General features: G+C 51.6%; 1 protein-coding gene across 1 annotated transcript in view; it reads right to left on the bottom strand.

Moving 5' to 3' along the window:
* The window catches only part of RBM19 (RNA binding motif protein 19), a 51,875-nt gene that overhangs the window by 17,944 nt on the left and 20,028 nt on the right, over positions 1-13,903 (bottom strand). Inside the window, exon 22 of the mRNA XM_041420492.1 lies at positions 345-450. Coding sequence (XP_041276426.1) covers positions 345-450 — 106 coding nt within the window. The remainder of the gene's footprint in view (positions 1-344; positions 451-13,903) is intronic.

Below are 13,903 nucleotides of genomic sequence, written 5' to 3'. Positions count from 1 at the left end.
CCCCTAAAATCAAGGTGGTGGAGGAGGTGGGACATGTGCAGAGGTTTCCTGATGTGTTAATGTTGGGTCAAAACCATCCTGTCTCACCTTGCTGCTGGCAAACCTGAAAAATAAGCTCCTGTCCTTCTATATTATACGAATTTTGAGTTATTTTATCAGTTGCACCAAAATTACCCCCTTTAGGGTTTGGGTTGTGGGTTTTGTTGCTGCCCACATGGGGGTTTCGGCCTGAGTGCAGCTTTCCTGGGGAATGCTACCAGCCCAAACCTGGGCTAAGCCTCAGTGGGACAGAGCCTCCAGGCTGCCCTCCCCACCTGAGGCAGTGCCAGAAGGGCACAGCTCACCTTGGCATCCTGCTTGGTGACGAAATCCACAAAGCCAAAGCCCCGGTGGGATCCCGTTCCTGCCATTTTCTTGGGCAGCCGGACGGTCTTGAGCTCTCCAAAGGTGCTGTGGATTCAAGGAAAAGCAGGGACAGCATGAGATGAAGGCAAGAGTCACCTCCTCCCCACAAAGCCTGGCAGTGCCAGCTGCAGAGCCACGCTGAGTGGTGTCCTGCAGCCACTCTGCTGCCCTGCAAGCCCCATTTCCAAAGCAAATACAACCAGCAAAAAACTCAGCTTGGATTTCAAGGATAATTCTGGATATAAAACTTAACAATACAAGAAACTTCTTTAATGTAACTGCTTTTCTCCTCCTTCCCTCAGGAGATCCAGCCAGAATGCCATGCCCTGCTCAGGGTGAGCAAAGCATCTCCAGGTTACCAGGGCTGCTCCAGATCCCACCAGAACAGATTTATTTGCACCTTTAAAGAGGGGCTGGAGTGCACAGGATACTGGCAGGACGCAGAGCATGGCCCCACAGAGAATTATTCTGTTTTCAGAACAGCTCCTCCATCCCCAGACGTGTCATCCCTCCATCTCCAGGGATCCTGGGCATTTTTTATGATTGGATTTCCTCGCTCTAACCCTTCAGCCTCTCCCATCCTGCAGCTTCTGTGCTGGAATAAACTGGTTTTACCTAAGCTTTCTGGATGTAGAAAGGGAAACAGGCGAACAACAACTTCCACATCCAACAGCATTTCAGACAAGTTTTGCAGTGTCAATGGAAAGCCAAGAATGGGGAGATAAGGGGGTTCCTGTCCCACAGAAGGAACCTGTGGCTTGAGCAGCAAAGCATGCAGCCATCCCACTTTGTCCAAAAACCCTAAAAAGGTTTTTTAGCCCCAAAGGCAGCACGTGCTGGACATCCCTCTCCAGTGCCATCCCCTGGAGAAATTCCAGGACAAAGCCGGCGCTTTCCCTGCTGCCAAGCTCCCTCTTCCCCTCCCCTCGCACCCATTTATCAAACACATATGCACAAACTGCAGGCAATAAATATTTAATGTGGCCCAGGTCTGAAGAGATGTGTTATTTTATTTGAAAATCTCCACACAGGCGTGCATACACAAAAGGAGCCTGGGATACAGCAGTGCCAAAGAGCACCTGGGAATAAACACAGTAAAGGCCATAAACGCTCTCGTGAAATGATATAAGCTAAATCCTGGGAGTTAACCTGCTGCACTGGCAGCATGACCAGGCATTCATCCACCCAATTTCCTTAGGCAACGTGGTGTGTAAATGCACCATTATGAAGCTTCAAAATGAATCCGCACGTCTCCCGCTCGGTGCTTTCCCTCCCTCTCCCTCCTGCCCCCTCCGAGCTGGAGCCACGCAAACAAACAAACAAACCCAGCACAGGAGAGGGAGCAGCCTCAGCTGCTGGGAGTGCTCGGATCCTGGGGTTTCCAGAGGTCCTCCTGCAACGGGGTGGGGGTGACAGCGACTCCCAGGATCCCTGGAGCACCTCAAATGCTGCAGTTGGGTGAAGGGAGAGGCAAGGGGACAGCTCCTGAGCCATGGAGATGCCCATCTAGCTAGGAAAAACGGGAGGTAGGAGCCATGGGCACGCTCCAGTCTCTCTCTCTCCATGAAAAATATCAAGGACATTGCCTGGGGATAGCAGAATATTTGCTGAAGGAACAGGAGCAGAGTATTTGCTCAAAGGGAGGTCTCAGACAACGCTCAGTCTGTGCACTGAAACACCAACGTGTCATTTTGACACCAAGACCCAGCACTCAGGGTGGCCAGGGGGTACCCACAGGAGCAGGATGGCTCTGGATTCAGGGTGCCAGGGAAGCTGTGCTGGCCTACATCAGCCTGGGCAGAGCTGGGAGAAACTGGCTCTTCCTTCCTCTGCAGCTCAGAGCAGTCCAAGCCACCCACACATGGAGAGGTGTGGAGGGAGGGGACACCTGCTCCAGATCCAGAGCAGGGCTGCCCAGGAGCTTTCCCCGGGCAGTGGGAGCCAGCAGGGGCTTCCAGAGGGATGGATCCAGGGAACAGGCGAGGTGGAGGGGTGAGGGAAGCCGAGGGGACAGGGCTGACCCCAGAGGGGCCATGCAGGGGAACAGCATCCCCCCCACTGCGGCGCTAATTAGAAACCACAACACAGCAATTACCGGCGGGAGCTGCGAATGAAGGCAGAGCTCCGGCCTTTAATGTTCTCCTCTCTGGTGCCAGGCACAGACTCACACCTCTCCTTTCCAATTATTTCTCCTGGATTTGGGGGGAGAGAGAGGCAGAGGCAAAAGGAAACCCAATTACCCCCCGCAGTGCCAGGCTCCCTGCCCAGGGAAGCCAGAGGGAAACCAGGTGCTGATAGGTTTGCTCCCACTCCAGCTCATCCAAGCACCAGGATGGCCAGGCATGGATTGTGCCATGGGCAAAGGCACGGGAATGGGAGGAGGAAAAGCATGGAGCACATCACCCAAGTGACACTAGAGCATAATGGCAAGAGAGGGAAGAAAGCAGCTTTGCCATAAGATGTCGTGGAGCTGTTTGAGAATGTGCTCCCAGAGGTTGGGATGGCTGTGGAGTCACAGCAAGTCAGACCTGGTGGCACTGCCAGCTCCTTCCCCTTCCAGAACAGAACTCTGATGGGCACAGATGGAGTGAAAAAATCCACAGGCAGCCCAGGGTGAGGGTTTCACTGGGTGCTGGTGCCTCTCTCCTCTCCAAGTGAGCAGAGATCAGCAATCCTGCTGCCAGCACAGCAACAGGCCAGGCTTCCCTTGAGCAGGATGGTTTACAGGGAGGTTTCCAGCATCAGTGAGTGTGAAACCAGAGATGTTCCTGGATTTATACTCACCCACCCATCCGTGCCTTCTCCAAGTGCTCCTAAGCCCCTGCACCAGGGCTGGTGGTTGTGTGAGCAAAGCCCTTTGAGGCTTGAGACATCGACTTGTTTGCAGTCAGCCTGACTTAACTTTGCACAAGACTTGAACCTCAGTGCTGAAGAGCCCACCAGCCCCCTGTGCCTGGCCTGGAGCTGGATTTCTGACAGGACACTGGGATGGGATGGGATTTCAGTGCGGCCAAGGTGTGCAGCAATCCCAAATCTCTTGTGAAACCCCCATGGAGCTGCTCACAACTAACACAGGAAGGTTTGGGGGCCAAAAGCAAAGAATTTTGCTGCAGAAGCAGCAGGATGGCAGAGCCCCTCGTGACCAGCCATGCTCCAGCTGCTCCAGGCTTCCTTCCCACAGATCCATGAACAATAGTGTCCAACAGCTATTCTCTGAAATCCCCAGAGAAATCAGGACCAGGAGGGGAGGACAGAGGTGTGGAGGATGTGGCTCTGCCTGGGCTCCCCTGTCCCTGCAGGCCCTGCCAGCCAGGCTGGCAGATCTGGCCTCACACCTCGCTCTCCCAGGCTTGGCACGTTTTCCTGCTGTTGGCTGGGAGGGATGACAGCCTCCACAAACACTGCAACTCCTATTTCCTAAATGAGAACCTTTGTTTTGTGCCCATCCAGATTTGCTGGGAAACAGAAAAAGCCTGTGCTGGCCCTCACTGAGCCACGATCCCCGGGGCTGCAGAACAGAGACAGCCACGAGCTCTCCTTTGACAAGTCACCCCTTCCAAGCTCAGCAGAAACACAGGGTGCATCCCAGAGATGCCAGCAGGGACATCCCCTCCCTCCCACCACAAGAGATGCAGCATTTCTCCATGGCACTGCTGGCTATCAGCTGCTCTCCTGCTGTTTTGGCAGCTCTTCCAGCTGCCATCCTGCTTCCCTGGCTGAACACAGGGAGGAAAAGGAGATTTCTCCTCTTCACTGCAAGCTGGCTGCAGGTCAGAGGAACATCACTCCTTGGGATTGTAATTATATCCTTCTGGCACAGGCCAGCTGGGAGGCAAGTCCTTTGCCTGCTAATTATAGGACATTATATTGCTATTAACCAGCACATTCCAGCTCGGGAGACAACCCACGGCCCACTTGGCTTTGCATGGTCATAGGAGCCTGCACATCCTTCACCAACACAGCCCAGAGGCCATGGGACAGAGGAGAATGGGCACACAGGTGGGCTCCAAAAAACCTCTTCCCTGTCCTTCCTGCCTCCCTGCTCTCCAGAAAACCCCACAGCTTCAGGCAGCTGTGAGGGCCGTTCGTTCATGGGACAGGTACCTGCACATCAGGGTGAACGTGGAATCAGAGTGCTTTGCTTGGAAGAAACCTTAAAGTCCATCCTGTTCCACCCCCTGCCATGGGCAGGGACACCTTCTACCACCCCAGGTTGCTCCAAGCCCTGTCCAGCCTGGCCTTGGACACTGCCAGGGATCCAGGGGCAGCTCCAGCTTCTCTGGGCAGCCTGTGCCAGGGCCCCCCCACCCTCACAGGGAACAGTTTCTTCCAAAGAAGAAACATCTCTCCAGATGGGAAGTGTTCCCTCCATTTCAACCCCTTCCCTGTCTCAAAGAGCAACATTTAAACTGCAAAATCCTTGGGGCAGGCCAGACCTGTCTGTCCCTGATGGGTATTTTCAAGTCCCAAACACACCGGTGTGTTCATCTGACTTGATCTTGGTGCACCCCAAGTCAAGGACTCTTGGGTTGTCATGTTCTGAGGGGAAAAGCACAACTGACACCATCAATCTGTCCACTGCCAAAAAGGCAGAACATCTTGGAAAACCCACAAAAATCACCCTGGTCTCCTGCAGATGTGTACAGAGGTCCCACTGCACAGAGCAGTCCTAAATCCCCCTCTCTGGTTCATATTCCTTCAAGAAAAACAAAACAGCAAAACCACACTGAAAAACTGATTACAAAAACCTCCATGAAGGCTGCCAACCTTCTCCTGGGTTGCCATCTACTGCCACCACCTCCTCCTCCTCTCCTCTTGCTGCCTTCCAATGCCAAGCCCTGCCCAACTCCCCCCAGTGACTGCTGGCAGCCCCAGGCCGAGCTCAGGCGGAGGAGGCAGGCAGCGTGACCGCTCATCCCAAACGGCTCTGGGCAGGGATGACGAGTCCAAAAGAGACTCAAGTCCTTCCCTCCCCTCCCCGCACAGCCTCAGCCCCAGCAGCCACATGGAATTCACTCAATCCCTTTGCAATGCTCCTCTTCATTTTATTCTTTTTCCCTGCTCGCCCCCAAAGAGGACCATCCCCCCTCAGCGGCCCTGCCACTCTCTGCCTCTGAATTTGCTGATTAAAAGGGGGAGGAAAAAAAAAATACAGTAATGGTCCTTTTTTTCTTTCTTCCTCCTTGAGGAAGGCAGGACCCTGGCAAATGGTTTTGCCCCTGGGCTGAGCCATGGCCAGTTCCACCCCCTGCATGAGGGAGTTAATGGAATACGCAGCAGAAGGGCCCTCCCGCCTCCTGCTCCAGGACTTCAGCTGACTCCAGGATGGCTAATCCCATTACAAGAAAATAACGTGGATAATTCAAGCTAATGAAATCGTTACAAGAATGTGGACAGCCAGGGGTGGACATTCAGAGCCAATTTAACACTCCTTGGTGTTGTTATCCCCAGCACAGGAAATATCTGAAAAGGAGGAAGGGAAAGGGAAGGAGGGAAGAAAAAAAGCCTTCCTCTCTTGTTAGCTTAAATCCTGTTAGAGAGTTCAGGAATTATCTGGCACCCATCTCCCCTATTACCATTGTCAGCAGCAGCATCAATAATGTCTCCTTCACCTCTGAAAATCAGCAAATGAAGGCACAGGAAGACAAGGTGGGAGGGAAACCTCTGGATCCCGGAGCCCAGTCAAACTGAGGCTCCCTCCAGCTCCGGCGGAGCTGTGGGTGGAGGGATTTGGCAGCACAGCAGGGGAGCAGTGTCCCCCTGGCCCACACCAGGAAACAGCTCCCCAGTGCAAAGCTGATCCTTCATTTATGTCCTGCTGGATAATCAAAGCTCCTGCAAAATCCCTGTGAAAAGCCAGCGGGACTGGGGACAGCCACGTCTGCACCTTGCTCTTCACCATGGATCATCAGTTTTTCCAGCTTCCTCTTTGCCCAGGAGCATCATCTTTGTTTGGAGGCCCCTTGATCTCCTGCTGCAGCACAACTGGGTTTTGCTTTATGTGATTCCTCCTTTTCCTTGTGCTACTGCCTGTCCAGGCTCAGCTGCTCCAAGCTGTGGATCCCTTCCCAAGCCTGGTTTTCTGGGCAGGGCTGTCCTTGCTGCCAGAGGCTCCTGGGGCAGGGCCAAAGCCAGGCTCCCCTCACTGCAGCATCTCACACACTCCCTGCAATAACACTGCTGCTGCTCCCAGCTCTGGACTTCCCTCCTCATGGAAGAAGTCCATGAGATCCACTAGAAAACAGTCCTGGGGAAGCTGCTCCAGCTTTTGGATTGTCCTCACTCCCTTGGCACCTCTGGAGAACTCCAAGTTTACTTCTTTCTGGATTTATCAGATTTTGGCACAAATCTTCAAGAATTATTTAGATGTTCAACACCACAACTACTGCAAGTGCCAGGGACTATGTGGACACAGATGTGCTTCTTCCAAGGAGCTGGGAACTGACCCACAAATCCCATTTTTAGTGGAAAGTGGCAGCAGCCTCCCTTGGAGCTCGTGGCAAAGCAGGATCAGGAACACAACAGCTTTGGCCCCAGAGCAGGAGGCAGCCAGGGATCTTCCCTCTACTCAAGATGCTTGATCAGGAGGCAGTGGCTGCTTCCTGTGGCTTAACTGGCTTGTTTAAAAACACAGCAAAACATTTTATCCCTTCTCGATTTATTTTCCTTAACAGTTGCTTATGAGGGACCTTATCAAAAGCGTTCTGAAATTCCAAGTAAATTAGTCATTAGGCAGGTTTTCAGAACAGTAATTAGGCCACTCCATGCCCCTGATGTATTATTTACCTGAGAAGATCTACATAATTAGGGCTCTTCTTTATAACTGGTATTACACACACTAAATTCTACTCCAGTCTATCGTGTAATTACGCAATTAGGCCGCACGCTAAACAGAAACCAATCCTGAAAACCAAGCAGAAAGAAAAAAAAACCCACCCAACAGTAATTATTATTTTTTTAAATCCTCCATCAGCAGCACAGCAGCAAGTCTTAAAATTTTAATATCCCTCCACTTAAGTCATTTCTAGGCAGGTGCTGCAACCAGGTTGGTTTCTTAATTTTGCTGTGTTTAATCCTACTTTTGCAGGTTTTATCATCAGGAGATATCAGCTTTAAAGGCTGGTGGGAAAAGGGCCTTTCCCTTGCCTGGATTTGCTGTGCTGGTGGCAGCAGCATCATGTCCCTGCAGCCTCCTTTTGCAGCTCCTCAGCCCCCTGCTCCTCCCAATGCAGGCTGATTTTCCAGCTCCTGGGGGCAGCCAGGTCCAGCTGCTCTGGTGTGACTGCCACACTCGTTCTGCCCTCGAGCCAGCTCCCACACTGGAATTTTAATGTGAAGAAAGAAATGAGCCCTGGAACCCCTGCAGCAGGAGCTGGGATGTGCAGACCCTCACCCAGCAGCTTCACACACCTTTAGGATGGAGGGATGGGCGTGGGCATCTCCTGATTTGTTCCCCTCTTTCTTCTGGTCCAACTGCAAAGGAATATCCCAGGATGTCCCTTCCCACCTGTACCTGCCCATGGGTACTGCACATGCTCTGCTTTGTTTCCTGCTCCTTGCTGAAGGACAAGCCTGAACCACTGGGGTGGGAAGGATTTCTTTAATCCACTTCTTGCCATAAATCTCTTTTAGATTTGGTGACATCAAGGAAAAGCAGCCAGGACTCACTGACACCTCCTGCAGAAGACACCTGCCTATTCTCCACATTTATTTCCGTGCTTTAAAGACAACGATGATTCACTGTCTGATGAAAGCAGGAACAGATTCCCTCCTGAAATTTCACACCTCAGTGCCTACAATTTCCAGTTCCTAAGGGCAGAGGAAGGTGCACAGTTGGAACAGGGAACACCACAAGCTTTAGGAAGCCCTAGGTTCAAGCAGCACTGCTGAACTTGAACACTGACAAGAGTTTGGGTGTTCAAAGCCACCCCAAAAGAGTTTGAGGATTTAAAGATAACAGGTGGATGTGTGATGGAAGAGGTTACCCAAAACCAGGATGAAGATGCAAAATCCCACTTTAATATTATTCAGGTTTTGTTGTTGCTTCTCTTCTCTTGGGCAATCTTACAGAGCTCTGAGCTGGTTCTGGTCACAGCAGGGCTCTTGTCCCCTCTGCTGTCATGGGCCAGCCACTCTCAAATCCCCTCATTTCACCTATCCAACATCTTCCTTCTTAAACTTACTAATAATACTAGTTACTCCTAATAACTATTTTGTTTTTTGCTGGGGGAGACAAAAGTCATTCAAGCTGGTGGAGAAAGAGCCAGCTCTATCAGGACATCTTCCCCCACATCCCCTCCCTGGAGCACAGCAGGACCAAGCCACGCTCCCCTGGCAGCTGTCCCTGAGATGTACAAATGCAGCAGTCACCTACAGACCCCTATATCCCAACCCTCAGGAAATGTCAATCCTTGCACAGCCTTCAACAAGAGCCTCCAAATGCCTGCAAAGCCTTTCTCAGAGCTCACACTCCTAAGCCACAATTCTCCCAGCACGCAGCACCTTGCAGGACCAGGGCTTAGGAGCCACCAAGTCACTGCCCTAATCACCACAGGGTCAGGATTTCAAAGGAACCTGCAGCTCCCACAGCGCTGAGATTTGGGGATTTATCTCTCCTGGGCTCTTTTGAAAATCCTGATCAGAGTGCAGCTTTGGTCAAAAAAATAAGTTATGCTAAAAATAGTGCTCACAGGAGGGTCTGGTGCAAATCTCTGCTCCTGGAGGATTCTTATGAGTCAGCTCCTTTCAAAGACAAGAGGAAATTTGTACAACTAGCAACTAGGAAACACAGAAGAAACCCAAAGGTGTACCCAGGGCATGCTTTGGAGAAGGCAGCCTTGCTGTTAAGATACCAGCTGCATCAACAATCCAAAAAATAAAGAAATATCTTATATTCAGCTGTAGAACCTCCAGCACTGAGCTGGAAAATAAATATAGAAGCAATGAGATATTTATAGGCACACAGCTATTTTAACACAGCTCTGCTTTAAAGAGAATCCTTATTTAAGTCTTGTCCCTGTAAAGCTGCAGGATGACTTAGAAAAATAACCTGATTAATTATTTTCATTAGGAGAACAGAGAAACACAGAGGGAAGATGAAATGCACGCAAGCGCAGCGGGACCGTGGGAGCTGTGCTGGAGGCTCGAACACAAGCAGGCTGCCCAGCTCTCCTGAGCTCAGCACTGTCCCAGAGCCAGGCTGGCCACATGTGGCACCTGCCAGGGGTCAGAACAAGGCGAGGCATTAAGAGCAGGCACAGAACAGCTCCTGGGTGGGGCAGGCTGGGAGCCACCATGCTCCAGAGACAGCAGAACATCCCATTTTCTGCTCGTGCTGGAAAAGCCCTGGGAGCAGAGGTGGCTTTTCACTGCTAACAGTCCCATTTGCCCATGCTGTGCCCCAAACTGGAGGTGTGGCTGCTGCCCAAGCTACAATGGCTCTCCTCCTACTCCAGGACCTTGGTCACCCCTTGCCAACCAGCCATGACACAGCAAAGCTCAGAGGCCACTTTGCACACAGTGGGATTTGTCTTTACAGGCCACCTGGAAAAGTCCCAAAGGACAGGGAGTGATCGGTGCAAGCACCACCTGAGCCACCATAGGATTCAGTGATGATGTTCTTCCCACTCCATTTGATGGAAAGCTCATTGCTCTCCACCTGTCTCAGAAAGTGCAGGATCTAGAGGACAGAGATTCCACAGGATCCCTGGATGGTTTGGGTTGGAGATCACCTAGCCCAACCCCCCTGCCAAGAGCTCCAAGAAGCACGGCCATAATGAGAGAAAAGAGGAAGGGATCATACTTCCTGCCACAACACACCAAAAAAAAAAAAATGCAAGCATATGTCTGGAAAAAAGGTGAGATGGGCTGTAGGGGTGAGAACAATCCAAATGGCAGGGACAGAGCAGAACGTCTGCCATGGAGAATGAGCTCCAGCCAGGATGGGCTCAGCAAAGCCGAGCTTGTGTGGGAGCTGTCAGAGGCCCAGCTGATGGCAGTAAGTCCCTGCAGAGGTGACAGCTCTGGCAGATGCACTGAGCAAATAGCAGAAAAGGGGGAGAAATCAGACAGGAGGCAAAGGCAGCTCAATCTTTACAGGCAGAGCTGGGCTGTGCTCGCTGGCATTAAAAAAGGAAGGCAAGTGGTTAAAAAGCAACTTTTAAGCAGCATCCTTGCTGAGCACAGGTAAGGCAGGGCAGGCTGGCAGCTCCCCTCCCTCCCTCCTTCCCTCCTGCAGACCTCCCTGCTGCAGCAGACCCAATTTCATGGGGTTTTTGCACAAGCAGCGGGGTGGAAAATGATCATCGGGAGGCAGCGCACGGCGCTCCCCACACCCCCCCGCAAGGTGAGCGGGCCCAGCCCCACCTGGGTGGGCACCTGGGTGAGGAAAGAGGCACCAGTGAGCTCCCAAAAAGGCAGCCATGGTGGGGATGAGGGGCAGCCACGCTCCCCCCAGCCCCGTCACCCTCCTGGCTGCTGCCGGCAGAGACAGCGCAGTCCTGCGTGACAGCGTGAAATTAATATGATTTTGGGGGAAGCTGGCAGTGAGTAATGAGCAGCTGAAACACCTCGTCCCCACCCCCTCGCCCCCCAGACTCTTTTAACCCCTCAGCTGCTGGCATGGCATCAAAGAGTGGGAAGAGTAAGAGCTGGGTTAAAGAGAAGTAGAGAAGGGCCATGGAGCACACCTGAAATGGGATTTGCAGGGTGGATTTTGGCACAAATCTCAGTGGTGCTGCTTGTGAGCAGCCCCAGCCTGTTGAGATGCTGAGATTGGCACTCCTGGGCTTGGAAAAGTCAACACTGCTGCTTTTCCAAATGAGCTTTCACAAAGAGATGTAAAAAAAAGAGAGAGAGAAAAAAAAAAGAGGGTGCTGAAGGAAACCCAAGGCTGTCCAAAACACCCCTGGGCAAGGCCCAGAGCCCACCCACGAGGGGACAGCCTGATGTGCACAAACCACTGATGGACAGCAGAATAAAAAGTGGTTTTCCGGCTTCCCTGGTACCTAATAAATGGGAATATGGGCAGAAAAACCATCCCATCTTCACAGGCTGCTGATGTGAATCCCTGGATGCCTGGTAAGGGTCAGTCCCACAACAGCACCTTCCTGAGAGGACAAGGCTCAGCAGCTTCCCCCTGGGCTTATCTGCAGCAAATTTAAGATCTCCTGTCCTCTACCAGATGCCTGGAAGTGCTCAGGATACAGCTGGGGGAGGAGGAAAGAGAGGTGAGAAGACAGATGGTCATCCTGATCTGCCTTAACTTGATTTCTTCGGGAAAAACAACGTGCAGACAGAGATGCTGCTGGTGCCAGCAGCTGCAGAAGCCAGCACAGTTCAAAGGCCTTGGGCACAGGCACTGCCTCAGGGGAGGTGAGAGACTCTGCAATGGAAGGGCTTTAATTGCAATCACATCCCAAGGCTGAAAATCTCCCAGACTGGGAGAGGGAGAAAAGCTGCAGCAGGCATGAGGTTAAAAAAATAATGATGCAAACAGAGATGCAAATAAAGGACACGATGTCATCGTGAGGAGAAAGCTGTGATTCATTAGAGGCTTGTTCAGGACCTTCTCGTGAAGTGAGACTGAAAAATACCCACACAAGTGAAAGGCAGGGGGGGTGGATGGATCAACATCACCAGGAAAGAACTGGAGTTAACAAATCCAACAGACAGAGGAATTTTAAGAGCAAGGAGATAATCATCTTGACTGTACCTTGATGAAAGGCTGGGACACAAGTTCAAAAGTTAGTCCAGTGGAATTTCAACATTATAAATTGTGCAGTGCCCCAGCTGCCAGCCCCAAAGGGCCAACTCTGAGAATGAACAAGAACTGGTCACAATATAAGGCAAAAAAGAAGAAATGCCAGGTTTTTCCTTTCTTAGACACACACATACTCTTATTAATTCAGACAAAAAGACACCTTCTAACACTAAGAACCCTGAGTGGGTTATTTCCAGGAGACAGCACAAGCAGGCTTTGGGTTTCTCTCTATGGAGAACCACCTGCCCACATCTGAAATTTTTTTGCACTGAAAAAATGGCAAAAAGCCCAAAGCAGAACCCCAGAGTGGCATTTGAACAAGACATTCCAGCAGCCCCTTCCCCAGCTCACTCCACCTCCCCGAGGCCCTCCACGCTGCTGAGCTGAGGAATTTGTGTGGAAAACTAATTAAAGTTCCCTTGGGAAGCTCGGCTGGATGCCCTGGAGAGAGGTGGCAGGAGTCAGGAGGAAGCAGCCCAGAAATTCCCTTCATTTGCACAGGACAAATCCAGGTTTTGGGTGGGCAGAAAAGTGACATGGAGTATGTGGAGAGCAGAAAAGGGGGAAAAAATAAATATAAAAATCAAATATATAATGAATATTCAAACTCAGGAAAGGGATGTGCTGAAAAAGAAAATCTTCCTTCTGCTCTTGGGAAGAGCCACCTTTTAAAGCAACTTTGCTAAGATAACACAGAGTTAAACATTTCCTTATCTATGTTAAACACCTTTATGATTCAAACTGAAAAACAGCACTGCAAACCCATTTCCCTCTCCCCCACCCCATGGCTCGCTTTGGAGAGTGGCCAAATTAAAGTGGCCACTTCCATTTCTGGGCTCTGAATATCAACCCAATTCTGCTGTCTTTGGGTTTCCAGCACACAAGAAGAAGGTTTGAAGAAGAGGGGGAAATAAAATCAGTTTAATTTATGCTGTTTGAAATAGATAAATAAAGCAGCCCAGCAGATCCCTGTATCCCTACCTGCAGCTCATTCCTGCAAGCTGCTTCCCAAAAATCTCCTGCACCCTGTATTTTCCTGTGCATGTAACATGCCCTGGCACTGCAGTTTGGGCATGGAAACGCCAGGGTTGGTCAAAGGCTGCAAGGATGCAGCTGGCATCAGCTGTGCACGAGAGCCAGGGCACAGCCCCAAGGGGTGGAGCAGCAGAGGGCATGGGGTGCTTCAGGGGGCAGCCTGTGCCAGGCTCCCCACCCCCATGGGGGAATTCTTTCCCAGTATCCCATCCACCCCTGCCTCTGGCAGTGACAGCCATTCCCTGTGCTCTGTCACTCCATCCCTGATCCCAAATCCCTCTCCAGCTCTCCTGGAGACCCTTTAGGCCCTGGAGGGGGCTCTGAGGTCTCACTGGAACCTTCTCTCCTGCATCTCCCAGCCTGGCTCCAGCCTCTCCATCAACTCTGGGGCCTCCTCTGGACTTAGTCCAACAGCCCCACATGTCCTATGTCACCCTGGCAAAGAAGAGACAGACTGACAGCCAACAGTGGGGCTGAGCCCTTCAGCCAGGACAGAGGGAGCCAGCAACCAGACAATTTCCTTTTACCCGAACCCAAAAACCAAACTCAGCATATCCAAAGGTGCAATCCTTGTGAGAACCTTCAGGCAGCGTGGGTGGGACCCTACAGCCAACGGGTGACAGGGACAGAGGAGGGAAAGCCTCAATCCAGAGGAGCATCCTGCAGCCCCAGAGGCAGCCAGGCTGCTCTCAGACACTGAGC

Source organism: Onychostruthus taczanowskii, unplaced genomic scaffold (genome assembly GCF_017590055.1).
Source record: "Onychostruthus taczanowskii isolate IOZ18803 unplaced genomic scaffold, ASM1759005v1 scaffold64, whole genome shotgun sequence".
NCBI lineage: Eukaryota > Metazoa > Chordata > Aves > Passeriformes > Passeridae > Onychostruthus > Onychostruthus taczanowskii.
The sequence above is the reverse complement of the archived record's forward strand: the minus strand, read 5'-3'. Positions and strand labels throughout refer to the sequence as shown.